Source organism: Ursus maritimus, unplaced genomic scaffold (genome assembly GCF_017311325.1).
Source record: "Ursus maritimus isolate PB19 unplaced genomic scaffold, ASM1731132v1 scaffold_25, whole genome shotgun sequence".
Taxonomy (NCBI): Eukaryota; Metazoa; Chordata; class Mammalia; order Carnivora; family Ursidae; genus Ursus; species Ursus maritimus.
In genome coordinates, this window is record NW_024425008.1 from 42642515 (window position 1) to 42667561 (window position 25047).

At 36.1% G+C, this 25047-nt stretch overlaps 1 protein-coding gene across 6 annotated transcripts in view; it reads left to right on the top strand.

The window, feature by feature from the left end:
* Nucleotides 1-25047, top strand: part of KTN1 (kinectin 1) — a 101163-nt gene that overhangs the window by 30699 nt on the left and 45417 nt on the right. For all 6 annotated transcript variants that reach the window (XM_040641863.1, XM_040641865.1, XM_040641866.1 and 3 more), the window contains exons 2-10: nt 1417-1969; nt 5638-5775; nt 7187-7357; nt 9043-9173; nt 14569-14685; nt 16725-16865; nt 20275-20381; nt 21178-21310; nt 22645-22732. In XM_040641863.1, the coding sequence (XP_040497797.1) occupies nt 1447-1969; nt 5638-5775; nt 7187-7357; nt 9043-9173; nt 14569-14685; nt 16725-16865; nt 20275-20381; nt 21178-21310; nt 22645-22732 (1549 nt within the window). In that variant the 5' untranslated portion in view covers nt 1417-1446. The remainder of the gene's footprint in view (nt 1-1416; nt 1970-5637; nt 5776-7186; nt 7358-9042; nt 9174-14568; nt 14686-16724; nt 16866-20274; nt 20382-21177; nt 21311-22644; nt 22733-25047) is intronic.

Below are 25047 nucleotides of genomic sequence, written 5' to 3' on the forward strand. Positions count from 1 at the left end.
TTTTAAAATGAGATACAAGCAAGTTGAAAGACAATTAAATAATTTGCTTAAGTTTATTATGTTATCAATATAAGATTTCTAGGTCTGTCTATCCTGGCAGTTAATAAAGGTCACTGTGAGTAGCTTTATGTTGTCTTGGAAAATTCAAGTCCTATTAAAATGGTTCTGGTGGTCTTAAATTCATCAAAATCAGATTTATTCAGCTTTAAAGCTGATGTTTTCTAAAGTCTAAAATAATTCTTAGAATGATTCCTCTGTTTAGGTGGAATTTTGTTTCTTTAATCATTACCTGTTTTTGAGACTTCAGATGAATCATTTAAAAACTTAAAATTCTCAGATTCATTTATGCATTAAAAGCACAAAAGTTGAATTTAAGTAGCTTTATCTTAACCATGTCTGCAGGCTTAATTTCATCTACATTCAATACCTTGCCTTTTTGCACAAGAAATTTGATATGAGTCACAAGAATAAAAACCATATTTATGTGGCTTATACATATTTATAGGAATAAGGATATCTAGAGTCTAAACATCAGAATCATTCTTTGAGGTTTAATTTTAGCTGTTAACTACAATTCAGATGAGAGATATAGTGTCTATATTCAAGGCAGATCTGGATAATCACAGCATACCTTTATTTTCTGTAACTATTGAGTTAATCTAAAAGTAGGATTTACTCTATTGATGAGGCAAGGGCCCTTTTATCTTTTAGCATTTGGGAAAGATTATGATGGCCAGCTTTGTTTTTGCAGTATATACTTTGTTTGCAATAAGGAATACCATGAAAAAAAACGAGAAAAGCATCGAATTTATAATTTATTTTAATACCGAATGATACAGGCTCACATTTTGATTTTGACTTTGTTATATTTCCATATTTGTGATGTATCGCATTATATCATGAAGCTGTTAGTCCCTGAAATGAAGGTGCTAGGAGTTTGTGAATGGGCTTAAATCTCTAAATGAAGGAATGAACCACCTCTATTTTTTTTTCCCAAAGTATGGTACTTTTAATCAATACCCAGTGTTTCGGTAATAATCAATGCCTCTATTTCCACATATAGTTGTATTAAAGTGTAATAAAAGGAAAAAAGCTAAATACTAATAAAATGTCAAAAGTCGATATTTGGGAAAAAAAGTAATGGATGTCTAGGTTCTTTTCCTCCCATGTGAGGATCTTTTCACGTGGTTTAAAAATAGAATGCTGTGTTACACTCTTTTTAGTTATTGCCACACATTTTTCTTTCATAGTGTATTTGAATTGTAGATGGCAAAATAATTGTGTAATTTAAATGATTAACCTGATTAGATTTGTACATCAGGTCAGATCTGAAATACTACTTGAAAGAGCAAAAGTTTTGCGTGTTTAATTTTCATAATACTGACTCAAGATTGTTTTTGTCCCCCCCACATTTAGGTTTTATAGGATCACATTAACAAAAGCACCATGGAGTTTTATGAGTCAACATATTTTATTGTCCTTATTCCTTCAGTAGTTATTACAGTAATTTTCCTCTTCTTCTGGCTTTTTATGAAAGAAACATTATATGATGAAGTTCTTGCAAAGCAGAAAAGAGAACAAAAGCTTATTCCTACCAAAACAGATAAAAAGAAGGCAGAAAAGAAAAAGAATAAAAAGAAAGAAATCCAGAATGGGAACCTCCATGAATCTGATTCTGAGAGTGTACCCCGGGACTTTAAGTTATCTGATGCCTTGGCTGTAGAAGATGAGCAAGTTGTACCTATTCCACTGAATGTAGTTGAAACTTCAAGTAGTGTCAGAGAAAGAAAGAAGAAAGAGAAGAAACACAAGCCTGTAGTAGAAGAGCAGGTCACCAAAGAAAGTGATGTGTCAAAGACTCCAGGCAAAAAAGTAGAACCTGTCCCAGTTACTAAACAGCCCACCCCCCCCTCAGAAGCAGCTGCCTCAAAGAAGAAACCAGGACAGAAGAAGTCTAAAAATGGAAGCGGTATTATAATCTATTCAACTATATTGTATGATTGTATTTGTTTTAATAACTTCAGAGCTTGAAATTTAGGTAGCTTGTTAGGGGTGTACACTATATTAGATACTGAGTTATAAACCAAGAATGTTGTCAATTTACTGTGTTTGCTTTCATTAACATTAATTGCTGATAAAATAATTAGTATTGATCATAAAACAGTATTCAAAACTAAACTTTATATTAGAAATATAGAAAAGACATTAAATGGAAATATATAAAATCCAACTGTTTTACTAAAACCACTAACAACCTGTAAATATCAGCAGTTAGAAACTTTTATTTCAACCAATACTTTCTAATCGGCGTGATAGGAATTAAAGATGAATTAAGATAAATTAGATATTGTTTTTTGCCTTTGATTAAATTTGCAAACATTTATCATGTAGCTTTTTTAAACTAGGCATTATACTAGGTACCAGGACTACAGAGATGAAAGTTGTGCATTTTTAAGCTGTAGACATGAACATAGTTACTATAAAATGTTTCAATTTTTTTTTTTTTAATTAAGTAGGCTCCAAGCCCATCATGGGGCTTGAACTCATGGCCCTGAGATCGAGTTGCAACTGAGCCACCAGGTGCCTCTCTTATAAAATGTTTAGAATAATGATCTTGGTATGTCTAAACGAGTGTAGTAGTTCTAAGGTGGATCCCTTAAAGGATGTAATGCCTAAAATTAATCTTAGAGGTTATGTAAAGACTAGCTAGTTTTTTGGGTGGTAGGGGAGGTGTGGGATAGGGTATACCGGGTAGAGGGGTTAATAGATGTAATGGAGGGACGCCTGGGTGGCTCAGTTCGTTGAGCGTCCGGCTCTTGATCTTAGCTCAGGTCTTGATCTCAGGGTTGTGAGTTTGAGCCCCATGTTGGACTCCACACTGGCTGTGGAGCCTACTTAAAAAACAAGACAAAACAAACAGATGTAATGGAAAGAAATGGTGTCATGATGTGTGAAACTGCAAACAGTTTGTATGAAAGGACTTGTGTTTACCATTAAGTTGTTTGTGTGTCTAAACTTATGGAGTGTTAAAAAACTTACGGAGTTATATTGGATTTTAAATATTTGTTTACCAGCCATGATCAAGGCATGGTACTAGAGAAATAAAAGTAAGCACCTCTATTTTAGTGGGGGAGAAGGACATGTAAGCCAGTGATAAAATGTGACTTGCATAAGAGATGTATGACATATAGAAGAAATGCAAGAAGCATAAATGATTACTACTTTTGGGGACCAGGGTTGAAGAGCTTTACAAGGAGGCAGTGGCTGAGGTCTTCCAGAATGAATCACTTCACCCAAGCAACTAGTGGATCTCATTCCATACTGGCAATATATGATGTGGAAAGACACAAAGAAGAATACAGTGTATTGTTGGACCATGAAATGTGAGGTTGGAAGCAGTAGGACACAAAGATGAAAAGATATGCAGGGCCTAGATCATGATGGTTTTTGTATACAGTGTTAAGGAGATGGGATGCTATAGTTTAGCCATTGTTGAAGATTTTCAAGCAGGTCACTTTACATGGTCACATTTATATTTTAGAACTGTATCTTTGGCAGAACTTGAGGAGGACGAGTTTTATGGGGCAAAGTTTGATGTAGCTAGCCTAGTTAAGAGGTTATTTTCCAAAGTTAAATTGGAGGATTGAACTATGGTGGTGACAGAAGAAATAGAAGTAGATTAGAAGGGTGCCTGGTTGGCTCAGTCGGTAGAGCATCCAACTCACATTGGGCATGGAACCTACCTCGAAAAAAAAAAGAAGGTAGATTAGAGAGATCTACGAAGTAAAAAAACGACATGACTCATCTTATTAGATAAGGTATGGCAGATTAGGAGAAGGCAGGATCAAAGCTAATTACCCAAGTTCTAAGTTTCTCAGGGTTGGCATACTAAAATCTTTGAGCCAAATCTGGTCTACTTTCTGTTTTTTTTGTGGTCCATGAGCCAAGAATAGTTTTATATTTTAAATGATTTGAAAAAGATTCAAGGAAGACTAATATATTGTTAAATGTGGAAGTTATATGAGATTGAAACCTCTTTGTCCATAAATAAAGTTTTTTTTAATGCAGCCACACTCATTGATTAACTTAAGTCTATGGCTGGCTTTCATACTGCCACAACAGATGAATAGTTTTAACAGAGTCTATGTGGTCTGCAGAACCTAACCTATGTAACATTTGGCCCTTTACAGGAAAAGTTTGCCAACCCCTGATTGGTAGATGGTTGGTAGCACCAAGATGGGGAATATCGGAGAGGGAGTGGATATATAGAGAGGAGAATGCTTTCAGGTTGTTTCAGGTTCCTATGGGGGGCCAGGTACATAGGGAGCGATTTAGGATGCAATAGGATATGTAAGCGCAGAGGCATAAGGCTAGAATATAAATTCAGAAGCTTTAAGCATGACAGTAGTAGTTGAAGTTATGGGTGTAGATAAGAGCATCCACGGAAATTATTTAAAGACTCTACCCTGAGGAATACCAGCATATGAGGTATTCTGTAGGAACTGCTCACAAAAGAGTCTGAAAAGGAATATTTCAAGTGTAAGAAAGAATTATGGGAGCTGATAGAGAATTTTAAATTTTATTTATTTTATTGTGGTACAGTAAACCATAACATACAGTTTACCATTTTAACCATTTTTAAGTGTATAGTTCTGTGGTATTAAGTACATTTACATTCTTGTGCAACCATCACCACCAGTTGTCTCAAGAACTTTTTCATCTTTCCCAGCAGAAACTCTGTACCCATTATTAACCAGTAATTACCCTTTCCGCTCTCCCCCAGCCCCTGGCAGCCACCATTCTACTTTCTGTTTTTGTGAATTTGACTACTCTAGGTACTTCATATAAGTGAAATCATACACTATTTGTCCTTTTGTGACTGTGTTATTTCACTTATGAAGAGGAGAGAATTTTTAGGAGGTGTAGAGATCAGTAGTATGGAATGTGAAATAGGAGTCAAAGAAGAATTAAAGGATATTGGTAGAGTACAGCATTTGGGATGTTAGGTTGCTGTGTAAATCCTTTCATAGATACAATGGAGGAGATAAAAATCAGGTCTCAGTTGAGAAACGATTGGTAGAAAAGGAAGTACAGATTATTCTTTCGTCAATATAAGAAGGAAATGGGTGTGGGAAGCTAGGAATTACAGTGGTGGGAAGGGTTTTATTTTTTTAGTTTTATTTTTTTAAAAGATTTTATTTATTTATTTGACAGACAGCCGGCGAGAGAGGGAAGACAAGCAGGGCAAGTGGGAGAGGAAGAAGCAGGCTCCCAGTGGAGCAGGGAGCCCAGTGAGGGGCTCGATCCCACATGCCCTGAGCTGAAGGCAGACGCTTAACAACTGAGCCACCCAAGCACTACGGGAGGGGTTTTATTTTTTAAGGTGGTAGAGATTTGAGCGGCTGAGAAATGGGATATAAAAGGAGCGAGTACTTAGAAGTCTTGACGATGTTAAAAACAGGTGTAACAGAGTAAGAAAGGTAGAATGATGTTATGAGAAAGTTAAAAAATTTGAAGGTAAAGCATTCTGGGAATTATTCATTAGTAATTGAATCTTCTGTGTTTGCTGATTATTCATTAGTAAATGAATCTTTTGCATTGTTTGCTATGATGACTTTTCATTTATTTTCTATAAAGATGATCAGGATAAGAAGGTGGAAACTCTTCTGGCACCTTCAAAAAAGCAAGAATCATTACCCCTTCATCAAGAGACTAAACAAGAAAGTGGATCAGGAAAGAAGAAAGTATCTTCAAAGAAGCAAAAGGCAGAAAACGGTGAAATGTGTAGATATGTATTTTATAAGTACTAATTCTAGAGAAGTACACTAGGACAAGGACCCTGGAGACCTCACATGCTCTTTAATTCCCAGCTTAATGTGTACTATAACAATCGTTAATGCTAATACAAGTCCAGAGATCTCTTGAGTCTTGGGATTTCATAGTGCTTTGACAGATGGCCAGGGTCTAAGTTTGTGATGAAGAAGTTTATCTGAAATTTAAAAAGGACAAACCATTTATTAAATATTCTATTCTTAATTGAGTTTTGGAAATATTGTAAATAGCATACAAATTGTAGAAGAAAAGTATTCCTGAAACATTTGTATTTTAAAATATCACTTAAAGATTTTGCTGGAGGACATTGGCCAGATCTGTCATTACCCTGTATTTCCAGTTACTTCCTAAACATAGTTTGCATGTACATTTAGGAAGCATCCAATTAAGAGTGATGGAGCAATTTTTATATGTTCAGAATTGTCTAGGGAAAGCAGTTATGAAATGAATGTAGATTAAATGGTGATATTCAAATAATGCTGGGCTGTGGTATCAACTAGTGCTAGAAAATAGTACAATTGCAAAGGGAAATCTGAAGTTCTGTTATTTGTATTGAAATTATGATGTATCAAGCAACTAGGTATAGAAAAATGTTACCCATAAACATTTGTTGATATTAAATATTTATTAAAATTTTAAATAAAAACTGTGTGCCCAAAAGTTTTTTTTAAAAAGTAATAGAGATTTTCATATGTGTGTGGAAGTTTATATCTCTAGTCAGCACACATCAGACTTTAATGTTCAAACTTTTAAAGTTCTTCCTGTTAAAATTGGGAACAAAGTGTAAGGAGGCTTCCTACCTCCGCTTCTAATGTTGTTTAGCAATTTTTAATCAGTTTAGTAAGATGTGCCATGGAAATTACAGGCATAACTTTTAGAAATGAGACGATATCTGCAAGGAACAATGACTGATTTTTGTACCTAGAAAGTGACTCAATTAAAAACTAGCATTTGCAGTAAGAATTCAGTAAAGTACCAACATAAATACAGATTAATAGTTTTCCTTGAGCACTAATTAAATGTGAAAGGATTTTTAGTTAAAACAGGAAGAAAATGAGAACTAACTAAAATGTAAAGATGTAGAAGAAGAAATCTTCAAATGCATTAGAGGAGATATGCTAACACACTTTTAGATAACTTAAATGATTTACTGTAAAATAATATTAAACGGGTACTGCTTTAATTAGAATGTTTTGACATGTTAAATGATAAAATAGGAATTTAAAGCCAAGTTGGTGTTAGATATTTGAAAATAACTGCATTTATCATTAAACTTAAGTGTGTGTGCATGTTATTAATTACTCCAGTATATAAAGCCCTGAGTAATTATAATTTTGTTGAATTTAAATTGCAGTCTTGGTAGATGAACCCCTTATTCATCCCACTACTTATATTCCTTTGATGGATAATGCTGATTCAAATCCTGTGCTGGATAAGAGAGAGGTTATTGATCTAATTAAATCTGACCAAGTAGAAGGAATCCAGAAAACGGGGGCTAAAAAATTGAAGACTGAAACTGACAAAGGTAACACATGGCATGCAATAGTTTGTTATATTGGAGAAACACATTTTTGAGTTCTGGGTGGAGTCAAGTAAATTTTCTCATAGAAACAGTGAATTGTAAAAGAACAAAAGAATCTTTGTAGTAAAAGGTTTATTGGTAATTTTCTAGTCCAGCCTGCTAAGTTTTGTGGAGCTGGACCCTTGAATTTGACTTTCCCAAGATCTCACGGTTATTTTGCTGTCTGGTGATTTTTTTTTTTTTTTCCTCTCTCTCTCTCTCTCTCTCTCTCTCTCTCTCTGGCTGTTAGTCACTTGTGAGGTTTCTATGCTAATTCACAACCACCTTTTATTATTACCTTTTTAATAGACTTTTTTTTTTTTTTAAAGAGTAGTGGTAGCTGCACAGCATAATTGAGTGGAAAGTACAGAGAATTCCCATATACCCCTTGTCCTCACACATTCACTCATCTGATTTTTTAAACTTACCATGTTACTGAACTATCAAAACCCTGGGCTTCATTGGGTCTAATGGGTTGCAGTTGCTTTATAAGAAGAGGAGGTTCGTGCTTGAAATTAAGATCCCCCTGGGGAAATTGGGTGAATCAGGGGGTGCTTGATGCATGAATTTTTTTAAATGTCAAGATTGTTTGTATTTATTTGATATTTATCAAGCCAGATTTCCTTTTTAGAATTATCTTTGGGCTTATTTTCTCTATAAAATTTGATTTATATGTCATGAGTACTAAGGTTAAAGGAGAGTATTTGTGAACATATCTGGTATAGATACTAGTATACTAGACATTTGAATGTTTGTTGTTGTTGTTTTAAAGATTTTATTTATTTGTTTGACAGAGAGAGGGAACACAAGCAGGGGGAATGGGAGAAGGAGAAGCAGGCTTCCCGCTGAGCAGGGAGCCCGATGTGGGGCTCGATCCCAGAACACTGGGATCATGCCCTGAGCTGAAGGCAGACACTTAACGACTGAGCCACCCAGGAGCCCCTGAATGTTTGTTTTTAAAGTGGGGGTTACTGGACACCTGGGTGGCTAAGTCGTTAAGCGTCTGCCTTCGGCTCAGGGTATGATCCCAGGGTCCTGGGATCGAGCCCCACATCAGGCTCCTCCGCTGGGAGCCTCCTTCTTCCTCTCCCACTCCCTCTGCCTGTGTTCCCTCTCTTGCTGGCTGTCTCTCTCTCTGTCAAATAAATAAATAAAATCTTAAAAAAAAAATAAAGTGGGGGTTGCTGGCACTTTAAAGTATTCTGCAGTTCGATCAAATTTTTAGTTAATGTAATTATTCCATCATATATTAAAGATGATGAACACTTTTTTCTCTCTTGACTGGAACATTTTTTGTTGTTTGACCTGAATTGTAAATCTATTTTCTCTTGGTTATTGACTTTCTGGGTCAAGAATTCTTTTTTTTTTTTTTTTTTTTAAAGATTTTATTTATTTATTCGACAGAGATAGAGACAGCCAGCGAGAGAGGGAACACAAGCAGGGGGAGTGGGAGAGGAAGAAGCAGGCTCATAGCAGAGGAGCCTGATGTGGGGCTCGATCCCATAACGCCGGGATCACGCCCTGAGCCGAAGGCAGACGCTTAACCGCTGTGCCACCCAGGCGCCCCTGGGTCAAGAATTCTTGATGCTTACCTTTGCTGAAGTTATTACTTGTGTTTCTTAAATGCCAACTCTTTATTTTTTTTAAAGAAAATGCTGAAGTGAAATTTAAAGACTTTCTTCTGTCCTTGAAGACTATGATGTTTTCTGAAGATGAGGCCCTTTGTGTTGTAGACCTGTTAAAGGAGAAGTCTGGTGTGATACAGGATGCTTTAAAGAGGGTAAGCATATTTTTGATTATGGGGATATTTGGGAATAGTGATTTAAGTTCATCAAACAAGAAGTGCCCGAGTGTCTCAGTTGGTTAGGTGTCCAACTCTTGATTTTGGCTCAGGTCGTAATCTTGGGGTTGTGAGATGGAGCCCCATGTCAGGCTCGGTGCTGGGTGTGGAGCCTGCTTGAGAGTCTCTCTCCCTCTACCCCTCCTTCTCTGCTCACACTCTGAAGGAAAAAAAAAATAACAAGACTTTTGCTAGAGGAATAAATTCACATTTCCATCATTCATATTCCAAAGCACATAGTCACATTTAATTCCAGAATGGCTTCAGAAGTTATTTCTTATAGCCATACTAATCAATACACTTATTCAGTCAGGTGTCTGAGTCATCTGATACTTTGACAAAAGTGAAGTGCTTACAATGAGTAAGATGATTTATAGGACTTTAAAGTCATTTGGCACTTAACCTTGCTTTGCTCTGCTTGGAAGTATTGAAGGCAAGGTCAGGTGATTTTTGGATAGACTATATGGAATGTTTCTGTGACTCAGTATAGCACACTTCAAAGAACCTGGGAGTGTGTGTGTGATCATCCTTCTAAAATAAGTGGTTTGAATAGTAGAATTACTGCTATGACTGACTAAGATTTGTAAAAAAAACAACCCTCCCAAAACAAAAGACAGTCCATGGAGTTAATATTTAATTTCTCATGGGTCATGCCCACTATATTATCGTGTATACTATGTCATACTGGGAAAGGTGATAAGTTTTCAGATGTTACTTGTGTGAGATAAGATGACATCATGTCTGGTATTCACTATTAGATGCTGGACTTAACTGTTCTTATTCTAAACACACACATAGACACACTAACACACACTAACCACTTACCTGCTTTAAAACCATGAGTGGCTTCCATTTTTTCTTCAGTCCAAGCCATCCCCCTCACTTGATTACCTTCAGTAGTCGAATTCAGTCTAAATTGTTCTCTCTGTTGGTCTTTCTCCTAATCATCTGGACTTTTTTGTCATAGCATTTATCATAGCATATTAAGTCTGTCTGTACTTCCGAAGATCTATGGACAGTGTGTTTTATAACTCTGGCATTTTATAATGTAGTTTGCTTGTTGGACGGTCTCCACATGGTGCTAGCAATGGTGCAGAGTGAACAAGGTATTCCGGGGTTAATCAGGGTACGTGTGGTAACTGCATGTGACTTTGGATACCAAATCAGATTATTCTGTTGCAAGAAACTTTCTTGAAATTCTTAATTGAAGAATTTGCCTTTGATTTACTTTTTTTTATTGGGTAAGTGTGTATCTTAAAAGGGTTCTTAGTTATTTGTGGGGATAAGGGAAAAGCCTCTAGTTGAAGTTTGCCTGAAGTTTGAAATTACTGCTTTTTAAAATGGAAAATAATTGCTTTAAGTGTTCTCTTCTGAGGATGTTGGTGGTGGCTTATGGGGGCAAAAGTAATTATTTTGTTGTCTGCGATAGCTTTGAACTCTAGAGACTGGGTGGTAAATCAGCCTCCCCTTGATAGCTATTTTAGGCAGGCCAAGGAGGAAGTTGGGTACTCTTAAAGATAGCATTTTGAAGTAGAGTATTTTGCAACTTAACATTTTCCCCCTCTTTGGAACTTTTTGGCTTTCTTTTAAAATTTTATTGTTCTGGGTTTCTCATGGAGTGATTCTGTTCTCATCTGCAGGGACTCACTCACTATCTTTGTAGGTCCTCTGTATCTCCAAAGTAAGTTTAGTTTCTCCCTTTTCCTGTCATAGAAACTGTCTTGGTCAGACCTTTTAATAGATGGCAAAGTTCCAGGTATAAATAAATCCCCACCTAATGAAGATTGTTCCAGATTAAGGGTGAAGATAAGTACGGGAGCACCAACATAGGATGGAGATACAGGAGTTAGAGAACTTGCTGACAAGTTAGATACGGTAGCTAAAGAAGAGTCTAGAATGAATGCTTGTTTTTGCTCTTGAGTAACTGGATAGATTGTGGTGACAGTGGTATTTATGAACACTTCGCTGAGGAGGAGAGAGTAGAAGGTTGTGAAAAATTTTAGGAAGTTGTTCTAGGCATCCTTTGGATCATTTAAGTGGGTATATTCATTTCACAGTTGAATACATATTTCTGTGGAGTTGAAAAAAGATCACTTAGTGTGTGACTTAGGAAAGTAATCTGCTATCACCAATACACATGATAAATGTGTATTAGACCGGAGAGGATGTGGGGAATGCTAAGAAAGTTCAAGAATGAGCCCTGAGAAACACCAGCATTTAAAGGTCAGGGAAAACCACCACAAAGGATACTGAAGAGGAGGAGCAGCAGCAGGAGACCGTGGAATCCCAGACGCTTAAGGAGGGTAGTGAGTTCACGGGGGAGGGAAAAGTCAACAGGGACATGCTTTAGAGTGATCAAGGAGGATTAGGATGGAAAAATTGGATTTGATATCCTCAGTGAAGGCAGTTTCATTGGAGTATTGGACTGTAAGTAAGTAATAAATAGGAAAGGTGACGGTGTGTCCAGTTTGAGTAACTTTAGATGGGAAGAGGAGGATAAACACTAAAGGGGTTGCAGAGTTGAGGAGATTTTATGTTGTGTGCATGTGTGCAGGCATGTGTCTTTAAACAATAACACACTTGCCTTCTGTATTAGACGTAGGTTAATATACTGGGTTCTAGAGTCAGATTTCCTGGATTCAAATCTGAGTTCTGCTACATGAAATTTGTTTCGCGTTAGGTAAGTGACTTAACCCCAGTGCCTCAGTTTCCTTATTTCCCAAACGGGAATGATAATCAGGTTTTGAAAATTAAATGAAATAATACATAGTGGGTGCTCAGAGTTCCTAGCATGCAGTAATTGCTCAAAAATGTTAACTGTTAATGTAATTATTAGTAAGAAAATATTTGATTTGATATTTTAGTTGATTATTAATTTCTTAGTGTTGGCCTTTAAATATACTTGCCTCAGTTATGTGATTTTTCAGCTTTAAATTATTAACTCTTTTGACTCTGCTGTATAACAGGAGGAGGTCTGCCTACTTAAATGTTTTCCTACACTTTCTCCTTTTTGCCTCTCAACTTTTGTTAATAATAACATCGTTTATCAGATACTTAGAATATTTAATATTTGTTTTGTGACTGTAATTTTCATGTTTGCTTTAGTCATAATTTTACAGGTTAATGGTGGGTTTAAAGCTTGATAACCGTTCTTTTGCCATAGTTTCTGTATTCATTTCTTGGTTGGATAAAGTTATTTTTCCTGGAATTTCTTTAAGGAGGGCTCATAGGAACTATATTTCCCAAATTCTGGCAAGTTAAAATGCTTTTTTGTTGTCATTATATTTGAATGATATTTGGTGGGGTATAATATTTCGGGGTTTCACTTTCTTGAGAATTTTTCATGCTTGCTTTACCATTCTCTACTCATGTAGCTGGATAGAGGTCTGAGACCATACTGAATTTTCCACTCTTTTCATGTATTTTTGTCCGACTACACTCTCAGAATTAAAACATCCTATGGGGCAATCTACCCAAGTATTTATTGTTTATTGGACTTTTCCAGTGTCCACCCTACTGTACAAACATCAAGGGATTCAGCTTCTTTTCAGTTCAGCAGTAAATTTAATATGGTTTTGGCCTTGACTCGTGAGTCCTCTCTCAGTATTTCTCTGAATAAAACATGTCTTTTCAATTATGAAATTTGTCCCTTAGCATAATTGAAATAATGGGTATCGATTAAGCATATACTAAATCTTTGCCTATTGTCTTTATTTTTCACATTTTGATCCTTAAAAAAAAAAGCTTTTGGTTTTCTTTCTTCTTATTTACTTTTCTCCATCGTGGATTCTCCCTTACCATAGTTCAGCAGTGTGTCTTTTTCTGTTCTCTGCTTCTGATTGGATTGTGTTTCTGAGGTGGTATTACTTGTACTTCCACTTCAGGTTTTGCCAGCTCATATTTCATCTCATTCTCTGGTCTTTTCTTTGAGCTTATCTTTTCTTGTGAGCTCTGTTCTTTGCTCTTATTTTTCCAGAAATGACTGCTGTAAGATTTTTAAAAATCATGGTGATACTTTTTAACACAATTTTGTCTGCTTTTTGACAATCCCTTTTTGGTGATTTTTTTTCACTTGTCATTTATTTTTATTGTTTTCCTTTTTTCAGGTATCTTGCATCGACCCCCCCCCCCTTTTTAAAAGATTTTATTTATTTATTTGACACAGAGAGCAGAGGAAGAGGGAGAAGCAGCTTGGCCCCCTGCAGGGCAGAGAGCCCAGTGTGGGTCTGGATCCCCAGACCCTGGGATCATGACCTGAGCTAAAAGGCAGATGCTTACCCGACTGAGCCACCCAGGAGCCATGACCCTGTTTTCTTTTTAATCCGCACTCTTTTAGTGAGGGTGTTCCTCTTGGATCAACCGTGTGCCTGGAGATTAATAATCAAAGGACCAAGTCTAACTGCTGTTTTCCTTAGGCTGTGTGTGAAAATAAGTTCTTCTAGCCTTTCATCTTCCCAGATAAAAGACTTCACTACTGTGGAGCACCTGGGTGACTCAGATGAAGTATCTGCCTTCAGCCCAGGTCATGATCCTAGGGTCCTGGGTCATGATCCCAGGGTTCCTGGGATTGGGCTCCCAGCTCAGTGGGGACTCTGCTTCTCCCTCTCCCTCTGCTTGCCACTTCCCCTGCTTGTGCTCTCTTGCTCTCTCTTTGTCAAATAAATAAAATCTTAAAAAAAAAAAAAAAGACTTCACTATGAAGTCTTACTGTAGAGACTTTCTCACAACTCTTCCTAACTAGCTGCTCTCTTTGTAAAGTTTGTATGATTTCTTCTTTCTTGCTTGAGCTCTCCTTTCAAGAAGATTCCTACCTTCTGTCTTTGTTCCTTACGTCAAATGGAAGATTATTGGTTTTTTCCTTTCAGAACATGCCAGTTAATTTCAGAGAACTAGGCACTGGGGCACTTCTACAGTCTTGTATATTTTGACAGGGTTGTCAGGCACTTGTATTTGATCTCTACTACTTTTGGCAGTCTTTTCTCATGTTTTGATATTACAGATGATTGTTTCATTTTGGTTTTATAGTCCTCTTTTGATCTTTTAGGAGGAGAAGAAGGAGATGGCTATCTTGACTCTGGGTCTAAAACTGGAGTCTTAGAATTCTTTGTAAAAAATTTATTTCTTGGTTGATATGTATCCTATCGCATGCATCAGAATATAGAATGATACAGTGACTTTCACAAATGATACTTCACTGACTAGTACTTGGCCATGATTCTAATTTATATATAATTGTGATCTTTGCTTTGGCTTAAGAACACTTGATACTAGATACTTCATTTTCATAATTTTCATTAGCTCATGTTAACTCTTACTAATTCTGTATTGATTGTAGTCAAGTAAAGGAGAATTGACTGCACTTGTACATCAGCTTCAAGAAAAAGACAAGTTACTTGCTGCTGTGAAGGAAGATGCTGCTGCTATTAAGGATCGGTGTAAGCAGTTAACTCAGGTGATGACATTCTTGTATTTAAGGGATATATGTTCTGAATCAGAAGCAGTGAAAGATTTCAGAAATTGTCTGTAATTACGGATTTAATTATTTGTATAGCAAATTTATACCCAGTAAAAGTCAGTTTCTTGTAGAATTGTGGTGGTGGTGTCTCACTTTTTCATGTTGTTATAGCCTACAGTTGAGTTATGAATTTAAAATAACAGTGCTCCTAAATATATTAATTTCAAATAACAGAAGCATTCGGGCATTGGGGGCATGTTTCAGTTGGATCTGACCTAAAATTAGTCTCTAAGGAAGCACAGAACTAGGTGTGATCTTGTTTAAATCCAATAGGATAAATGTGGAACTCTTAATAGGTAATTTTATTTACAAAGGTCCTTGTGATAAATATTTACAATTTTTAATCAATGAAGTTCTTCAAACCCCAGAAATTTTACTCTGAGAGGTTAAAAAACAAAAAACAAACCAAAAAAATCTTTAAAAAATTATGTAAAAATCATGTCATGATAAAAATTTCTAATTAGAAAATAAATCCGTCCTGGGGATGTAATGTACAGCATGGTGACTGTAGTTAGTAATACTGTGTTATATATTTGAAAGTCACTAAGAAAGTATATCTTAAAAGTTCTCATCATGGGAAAAAAAATTTGTAGCCATAGTGGTGATGTTAACTAGACTTCTTATGGTGATCAATTTGCAATATATAAATACCGAAACGTGTTGTATACCTGAAACTTGTGTGATGTTCTATGTCTGTTATATCTCTAAAAAAAAATTATGTAGACTGAGAACATAATTGAAGTTCTGAAGAAAATGTAGTCTTATTCCTCCTGAGGTACTTGTTTCTCCTTTTTGGAATTAAATACAGTAAATGAGGTTTATTTTTTTTATAATTCATGAAGCTACTTGATGACATTATGAGGATGGCCTCATTTGAATATAAAACCTTTTATGTGAATTTGAAGCAAATAAAGTTAATGAAAAAACTTAGGTTAAGATTAGTCAACGTTGTTACTAAGTGTTTCCTTAGGATCACACACTTTAGTATAGTTTCATGTGGCTATAGTTTTCTGACTATAATTAAAAAATTAAAAAGGTATCCACTTTGTAGTAATTCATTGAGCTATATAAGATGTGTGTACTTTTTTTCTTTGCAGATGTAAGTAAACTCTTATGGGAGGAAACCATCAAGTACATAAAAGTTTTAAATTTTGGGGGTGCCTTGGTGGCTCATTTAGTTAAGCATCTGACTCTTGATTTCGACTCAGGTCATGATCTCAGAGTTGTGAGATTGAGTGTTGGGTCCCACGCTGGCGTGGAACCTACTTAAGATTCTCTTTCTCCCTCTTGCTCTGCCCCCCCCACCCCCACATGTGCGCATATACTCACTTAAAAAAAAAGTTTTAAATTTTTTCAGTTTCTTAGAGAAGGGGATATAAACTGATCATGCCTGCAGATAACTTTAAAGTTGGTTGGCTCTCTTTTACTTCGATAATATTTGTTCTAGGAGTTCACGATAGTTTCAACACAAAATGAAATCACCCTTTTAAGATTTGACTTGGGAGGATAATAAAACTTGGAGTTCTGATTTTTTGCTTTCCCTTATTCCATCTTCCATTCTGCTATAAACATGTCTTTTTCTTTTCTCTTAGGAAAGAGACTTCTTCTTTTCTCTGCTAGGTTATTTTTTTAGGTTATTTATTTATTTAGGTTATTTATTTAAAACTTTTCATTCTTATAATCAAGTTAGAATGTAGGATTTATTCTAGGTTCAGCTTTTTAACTCTTAGACCAGAAAGTGCATTTGGAATAAGGGTAAACAGAACAGCAAAGTGTTTATGAAAGTAATTGGTATAAAGGTAGATACAGGTAACATGCAGAGACAATTTCTTTTTTAAACCTTTGACCTCAAAATTCATTATTGTCTTACTAACATCATTTTGGCTGATGCTAAAAATGTTTTTTTTTATTATAATCTAATAGTACTTATTTTTTTTAAATAAATTTGCATAACTTTTTCTGGCTTATTCTTCTAGGAAATGATGTCAGAGAAAGAAAGAAGCAATGTGGTTATAGCAAGGATGAAAGATCGGATTGGAACATTAGAAAAGGAACATAATGTATTTCAGAACAAAATGCATGTTAGTTATCAAGAGACTCAGCAGATGCAGATGAAGGTAACTTTTTATTTTTTGAAAACAAAATGAAATTTTGCATTCATCAGTTAACAAACTTCAAGTGCCTAATATGTGCAAGGCTGTGTGGTGGGCGATGGTACAATGGCTAAACTGGCTCCTTGTCTGTAAGTAAGCACCTTTTCGAAGTGGGGTTGAGGCAGAGGCTGGAAGCTGACAAGTAAATACTCCATTGTAATATAGTGGTCCCGCGTTATTCCCGTTTCATTTTCTGTGGTTTCACTTACCTATGGTCAACTGCGGCCTGGAAGCAGATGATTCTCCTTCTGACACGTTGTCAGAAGGTCAGTAGTAGCCTGACGCTGTGTCACAGTGCCTATTTCATTACCTCCCATCTCATCGTGTAGGCATTTATTATCTCGTGTTATCATAAGAAGGGTAAATTCAGTATAATATATTTTGAGAGAGATTACCTTCATGTAACTTTTATTACAGTATATTGTTATAGTTCTGTTTTTAGTTATTGATCTCTTAACTGTGCTTAACTTATAAATTAAACTTTGTGATATATATGTATGTATATATAGGGAAAAGACATAGTAGACCCATGGTTTAGTACTCTGCAGTTTTAGGCATCTTCTTGGGGGTCTTGGAAGGTATTACCATGGATAAGGGGGGATTACTGTAGAGGTAAGCAGTGAGTGCTTTGGAACCATTGGGATGGGCAATAGGGAAGAGGAGGATTATAAGGAAGACTTATTAGAAATGATATGCAAACTATGTTCAGTGTTTTAAAACAATTAGGCCTTATTAGGTAAGAGAGTGAAGAAATGGGCACTGGGTTATTACTTGGTGTGATTCCTTAGTCCCATTCCTAGAGGTGATTGTGTGGTGGTCTATTTTGGGGCCCAGGATGGAGCTTTTTAATGAGTGCATCCCAGGTGTTTCTGTTAAGAGATTGCCCCAGTGATGATTGTGAGAAATGCAGTAGGAGTTGTGTTTGGAAATCAGGGCTGGAATGAGGAAAAGATCGAGAGGTGTAAATAGAGGCCCTGTCTTCAAGGGCCTTATATACCTGAAGACTGGGGAGCCATTAAAAGAATTTAAGCAACTCAGCAGCTATTATATTAGTATTTTTAATTACTATTCTGGTAGCAGTGTGGAGAGTGGAATGAGATAATTGCAAGGCTTTTGCAGGAATCCAAGTCTGAAAACAAGGGCCTAAAATCAGATGTTGGGGCGCCTGGGTGGCACAACCGTTGGGCGTCTGCCTTCTGCTCAGGGCGTGATCCTGGCGTTACAGGATCAAGCCCCACATCGGGCTCCTCCGCTGTGAGCCTGCTTCTTCCTCTCCCACTCCCCCTGCTTGTGTTCCCTCTCTTGCTGGCTGTCTCTATCTCTGTCGAATAAATAAATAAAATCTTTAAAAAAAAATAAAATAAAATCAGATGTTGACAACGAGGGGTTGAGTTTGAGTGATATAGAAGAGTAAGTAGATGGGGCTTGGTGATGGAGTGGAGGAGAGCAAAAGAGAGCTGATAATGAAGGATGACTCCTAAGGTTTTGGCCTAAGTGACCTGTCTCTTGTTTCACCTCTCTTCTTACAGTGTTCAGAAGGTTCAGTTCTTACTGTCTTTTCTGCATAATACTCGTTTTCATAATTCCAGTTAAGTCTGAACCAGTGGTTGGTTGGTTGATTTTTCTCTCTCTCTCGCCTTCTCTGATTGAAATACCATTTTTTTTTTAAGATTTTATTTATTTATTTGACAGAGAGAGAGAGACAGCCAACGAGAGAGGGAACACAAGCAGGGGGAGTGGGAGAGGAAGAAGCAGGCTCCCAGTGGAGGAGCCTGATGTGGGGCTCGATCCCAGAACGCCAGGATCATGCCCTGAGCCGAAGGCAGACGCTTAACGACTCAGCCACCCAGGCACCCCTGAAATACCATTTTTATCGTTGATGGAGAGGCTGTTGAAGAACATGGTTTGGGTTGGCTAATCTAGTGGGTGTCTGATATTCCTCCTACTTGAACTTTTGGGCCAGTGGTCTTTTGAATTATTTCCATTGCTAGCTAATGCTTCAGTTTGGAAGCTCTCGTCATCACCTCAAATTTAACATATGTCTAAAATCAAGCTCTTGCTTTTGATCAAGTTCTTATTTTCCAACATCTGAGGCATTATTATCCTTACGCTTGAATCCTTTGACTTCTCTCTCTTGCCCAGTTTACAGTTTTTTCTGAAATCTTTAAAATACTTTATTTCAAGGTACTTCTTTCATTCAGTTCTTAGACATCACCTTAGTTTATTATTTCATACTGGCATAATTATAGTGGCTTTTTAATCTCTCATTTCCATTCGAACACGTAAATAGTGTCAGATTTTTGTTTCTAAGATACTACTTTGATCACATTGCTAGTCTGCTGAAAAATCTTAAATTATTCCTCACTGCTATCAAAGTCCCAGTGTTTTCCACAGAAATAACACTAACAACAAACAAGAAGTGAATGAATCTGTTGTCAGGTTCTTACAGTGTCCACTGCTTTGTGCTTTCATTTGACGCAGTCCTCTGTCTTTCCAACCCCCAGCCATTTGAGATATTCTTTCCCAATGATAAATAGGTTATTGAAGAATGGATTTTCCTAGACTCAGGTGATTTTTTTTTTCTTTTTCTTAATTGCTGCTTTTAACTTGGAAATTAGTCAAGTATTTGTAATACTCTTATTGAGGGTGGAAGGTGATTTATCATTTTTCTTTTTTAGAAGCCAGGATATAGGTTCTGTGTGATATGTTGTCTGAAAAATAGATACATATACTTTAATTTCTGTCAATTGAATAGGTTTTCTTAAAATTATTAAGATTATTTCACATTCTAAAATAAGACCTATACTTATGGGAATATAAGATTCAGTATTCTTTCTCTCTTGGTTCTGTAATTCTGAAATAAATAAAAGGCCAGAATATTTTAGTGAGTAGATTTTTGCATGATGAATTTGCCATCTATTTGGTTACAGCTCAATTTGTAACTTAATATAAATGTGTTAGACATATTTTCAGTTTTTAAACTTGTGATTACTAAAATCTTTCATTAAAGACTGCTGACATAAAATTGATATAGGATCAAGATAAGATTATTCTATAGGAGTCTCGGGTAGGAAAGAAATTCTGAGTCCTTTATTTCTAAAACAGCATTTCTATTTGTATTTATTTTCCATTTCCAGTTTGATAGCAGCTAGCGTCTACTTGCATTCTGGAATGTTGTGGCAGCTTGTATTTACTTTGCATTCACCACAATCAAAATGTAATTCATCCTTTAAGTTTGTTTATATTTATTTGAGAAAGATGGTCCAAACTTCATTCTATTGATGCTTTTTACATTCTCATTATAATAAAGTTTCTTTTAAGTTAGCTTTGGCAGTCATTGTTTCTAAATCTTATGTTTGTAAAATACTTTCAGTTCCAGCAAGTTCGTGAGCAGATGGAGGCAGAGATAGCTCACTTGAAGCAGGAGAATGGCATACTGAGAGATGCTGTCAGCAACACTACAAACCAGCTAGAAAGCAAGTATGTTTCCAAATGTTTTATTTTTAATTGAATGGCAGAATATTTTCTTGAACCATCAAAATGGTGTTTGATAGTAATTGGTTAGACTTCTGTGTTTTACATTTGTTTCTAAAATGAATTAATTTTCAAAAACAATTTTCTTGCTATGTGAAGAACCACTTCAGCTAAACTGTGTGATAAATACTAGTGTTAGTGGTGCAACATTGTCTACAAGTTTATGAAACTGAATTTATAAGTTTTAAAACATCTATCCTTTAACAGTAGTTCTTAAAACTTCATTATTCTGAAGGGCATCTGGCATGTTCATTAAAAAAGCATATTCTTGAGTCCTACTCCTAAAAGATTATGATTCAGTGGCTCTGAGGTCTGGAGCCCAGGAATCTGCGTATTAAGATGTATGCCTTGTGATAGTGATGAAATTGGCTCTGGGCTATACTTTGAGAAACTGTGCCTTAGAGAAGAGTTAGTAAGTACCATGCTTACAAAATAAGCACTCTGCCTGACTGATTTTAATAGATTTTCAGAACACCAGTTGGAGAGTGACACTGTTGACTTATGCTCATGAGTGTGTGGTCATCCATTTTTCTTGATTATGGTGATTTTTGAATTGCGTAATTGTTACCAGAATGATTCAGAGATTATAGTCAACCAGGCTTCATTATTAGTAGTCACTTAAAACATTTTCTGAATGGCTATAAGTGAAATTGCTCAGAAAAACAAATATCAAATATGTTTTGTTTATTCTTTTTATGTGTTTGTAATAATAGAAGGTTCCTAATCTAGTTACTGTTTTCAGGCAGTCGGCTGAACTAAATAAACTACGCCAGGATTATGCTAGGTTGGTTAATGAGCTAACCGAGAAAACAGGGAAGCTACAGCAAGAGGAAGTCCAAAAGAAGAATGCCGAGCAAGCAGTTACTCAGTTGAAGGTGATCTGTTCCCACCCTTATTTATCATTTCATAAATAATGTAGATATTCAGTTCAGGGACCTAAATGTACGTGTAGGTTTGAGAAATGTAGTTTTAGGCTTAAACGAACCGGTAGGCTAAGTGTTCTGCCTGTGTAGCAGCATGGCATTAATGAGAGAATTGACTATAGGCTTGAGTCTGAAGTTAAAAGCTGTTTGAAGATATGAAAAATGAAATTTGCTGATTGATAACAAACAGTTTCTTATTTGGGTGGTTAGGGTTCACATGTGTGAGGCAAAAATCAAGTAGTTAAAATTAACTTTAATATCATTTATCATCCGTAACTTGGGTTTTTCAGTAAGTTCAGTAGAACATATTTTTCTTCCAGCATTGGAATAGGTGATTTTCCTTTGCTTTAGCACAAGACCAAGAAATGCTTCAGTAGCTTTCACATGAGCCATAGTATAAAAAAGATCAGTTTCTTTAGACACCAGAATGGTACTTAGTACCATGAGAAGCTCATGCTGAGAAGTGATGCATGGGGTTGCTCAGGCTACAGAAGAACAGATTTGTTTCTTTTGCACCTTATAGCATATGCGCATTGAGTAGAGTGATGAATAGAATTGTCCTTTCCTCTTTTTACTGGAGAGAGGATTTATGGAACATATAGTTCGATTTGTGTAAGTCCAATGTGTTAGATTCCTACCTAGGTCACTGATAGAATCATACCTAATACCAGTTCCAGAGTGGTAGGGGTTAAAAGGACTTTGAGAATAATTGAATGTGGAAAATAGTGCAATTTGTTTTCTTGAAGTTTTCATGGGTTCCTATGGGAGATTGATATAATTGTCCTTTCTTTTATTCAAAATTTGTCTTGCTGGTGTGTTTACTGCTGGCACTTAACAAATATGGAAGTTCCTATGGATACAGATAAGCAGATAAATGATACTAAAGACTGTAGTCATCATTGAAGTGTTGTGCTACACCTCAAAATTTGAATTTTAAGTACCTACTGGGATTTAGCAGTAAAGATAACATCCTGTCTTTTGAAAACCTATCAGCTGAAGAAAATAAAAATGGACAGCAGATTATAGCTAAATAGATCAGATTATGCATAGTAGTAGCTGTAGTGATCTACCTGCCAGATATTTGGTTTTTGTAAATCCTGCATATTGGAGGGTAGAATGACTGTGGCTGATATCTTTGTGTTGTATAAGTCTGGGGCATATCTGCCTATTTTATTAATGTAGGAGACGGATGGAATAAGCAGTTTTATGACAAGAGCAAAGAGGATGCTTTTTTTTTTTTTTTAATTTGAAATCCCGTGATTATGCTGACTTACCCCTTTTTCCAGGTTCAACTACAAGAAGCTGAGAGAAGGTGGGAAGAAGTCCAGAGCTATATCAGGAAGAGAACAGCAGAGCATGAGGCAGCACAACAAGGTAAGGGGAGAGGCATTCATGTAAATTTAATATATAGTCCTGGGTTAATTTTTCTCCCCTCTCTATATATGAAGAAAGTATGATTTGACCTTTTTGTTTAGGCCAATGAAAACAGCTTTTGTGCTTTCGGAGTACCTTTGTTTTATTTCAGATTTCTTAGAGTTTCTAAAACAAATTCTCTACTAGCTTAATCCTGAAGCATTAAGTTGTACATAAAATTATAGTTTGTAATGGGGTAATAGGAACTAGTTGTGTGTGTTTCCTTTCTGTAGTTACTCCCTTTGGTTCCTTGATTACCTCTTTATTTTTTGTTTGTAAGGGAGGACTTACTTTCTGTATTGTGAAGAGAAAGAGCATTACCATTTCAAATAGTTGACTTAAAACCGTCTACTTAAATGTTAACTTTCATTACTTATTCTTAATTTGATGAATCCATCTGGGAGATAATGGAGCTTGTACTGTGTGTACTAGTTGTCTCTATTACTCCTTTTCTCCCATAAGAGTCAGTGTAGTAAAATAGAATTCCAAACAGTAGGATAGATCATACAGTTTTGGCCTTTTAGACCTTTGGTTTTCTCTGATTCCCCATGCCTGCCATCCCTCCACTCCTGTATTTGCCTTTGGTTCAATATTTAAATATACCCAAGATACTTAAAGGCCTTTTTCTATATATATAAAGATTATTTCTATGTTAAGATATATTAGCTTATTTTTTTAATTTATATTTTATATTTCTTCAGTGGAGCACATACGAATTTTGACAAAAGAATTGAGCTATAAACTATATATATTTCTCTCTAAACTATGTAACTGTAAACCATAAAACCTCAGTCTCACCAGAAGCAGTCGTTTTTGCTTTTAGCATTCTCCATCATATTTCTTTTTTTTTTTTTTTTTTAAAGATTTTATTTATTTATTTGACAGAGATAGAGACAGCCAGCGAGAGAGGGAACACAAGCAGGGGGAGTGGGAGAGGAAGAAGCAGGCTCATAGCGGAGGAGCCTGATGTGGGGCTTGATCCCATAATGCCGGGATCACGCCCTGAGCCGAAGGCAGACGCCCAATCTCTGTGCCACCCAGGCGCCCCTCTCCATCATATTTCTAAACACACCTATTATTTGTACGCATGCTGCTTTCTCTTAATAGGTATCTGTTGACTTTTATTATAGGAAATGAGGTCTTAACTCCTACACCATTCCTCCCACCTTCCCCTCATTCTACCAATATGGTTACGCATACTTCTTGATCATGTCAGTATTCCTTGCTGACATCATTATGACAGTGTAACTCAGTCCCGAGCCAAGATAATACTAAAACTGCAATTCTTCTCATGAACAATGTTGTTTAATTTCCTAGAGCTAATTATTTCTTTATGTTTTTAACTTGTTTGATCCTTATTTTATGATTTAAAATTCTACCTATGGTTAAACTCTTACCCTCTCTTCTCTGCCCACCTCTCAACATATGAGGTACTGGAGAATCTTTTTAGTTTTTCCTCGGGATATCCCTCTGGAGTCTTCCGTCTTCCTGTTTCAGGACTTGTTTGTTTTCTAGGTTGGCTCCAAAGCTGTCTTCCTGAAGACTACCTGTGTTCTGGGTACTATGTCACCACCATCTTTCTTGCTTTCCTCCCTCATTTAATTGCATATCTTTTAGTCCCACGAGAGTATGCCTTTAAGTACATTTGTTGAGGCTTTGAATATCTGAAAATGTTTTTATTTTTTCTACCTCCATGCTTGATTAGTAGTTTGATTGGTTGGAGAGTTCTAGTTTATAAATCATTTTCCCCACAGAAGTTTGAAGGCATTAATTCAGTGTATTAACTTTCACTATTGCTGGTAAAGAAATATTATGCTCTTCTGAGTAATCCTGGATATGACTATCATGTTTAATTATAAGTTCTTTTTTGCGTTGTGTTTCATTCTGTTACTAGTGTCTTGTTATGGCAGTAACATCTTTTCTTAAAATGTGCACATTCTTGCGTTTTCTCTTTTTCTCTATATTTACCTCTCTTCCTTGGTGGTAGTGGTGGTGAACTTGTTTATGTTATGGGGCCAAGAGGTAGCAATACCTAGGATCTCCTTTTCCTGAGCCTTTCCAGATTTCTGATCACCTTCCCCTTCCAAGTTAGTGATCATCTATCTTTCCATTCATTTTTATCTTAATTTCTGGATTTGGAGTCAGTTAATTTCTGATTGCATCAAAGGTAGTTTGTGTTTCTCATTTTCTTTGTTGTTTTGGGGTCATTGCTAAGAAGGGAAGCAGACAGAAAAGTTGTACTTCATTCTACACCAGGACATTGGTCAGCCCTCAGC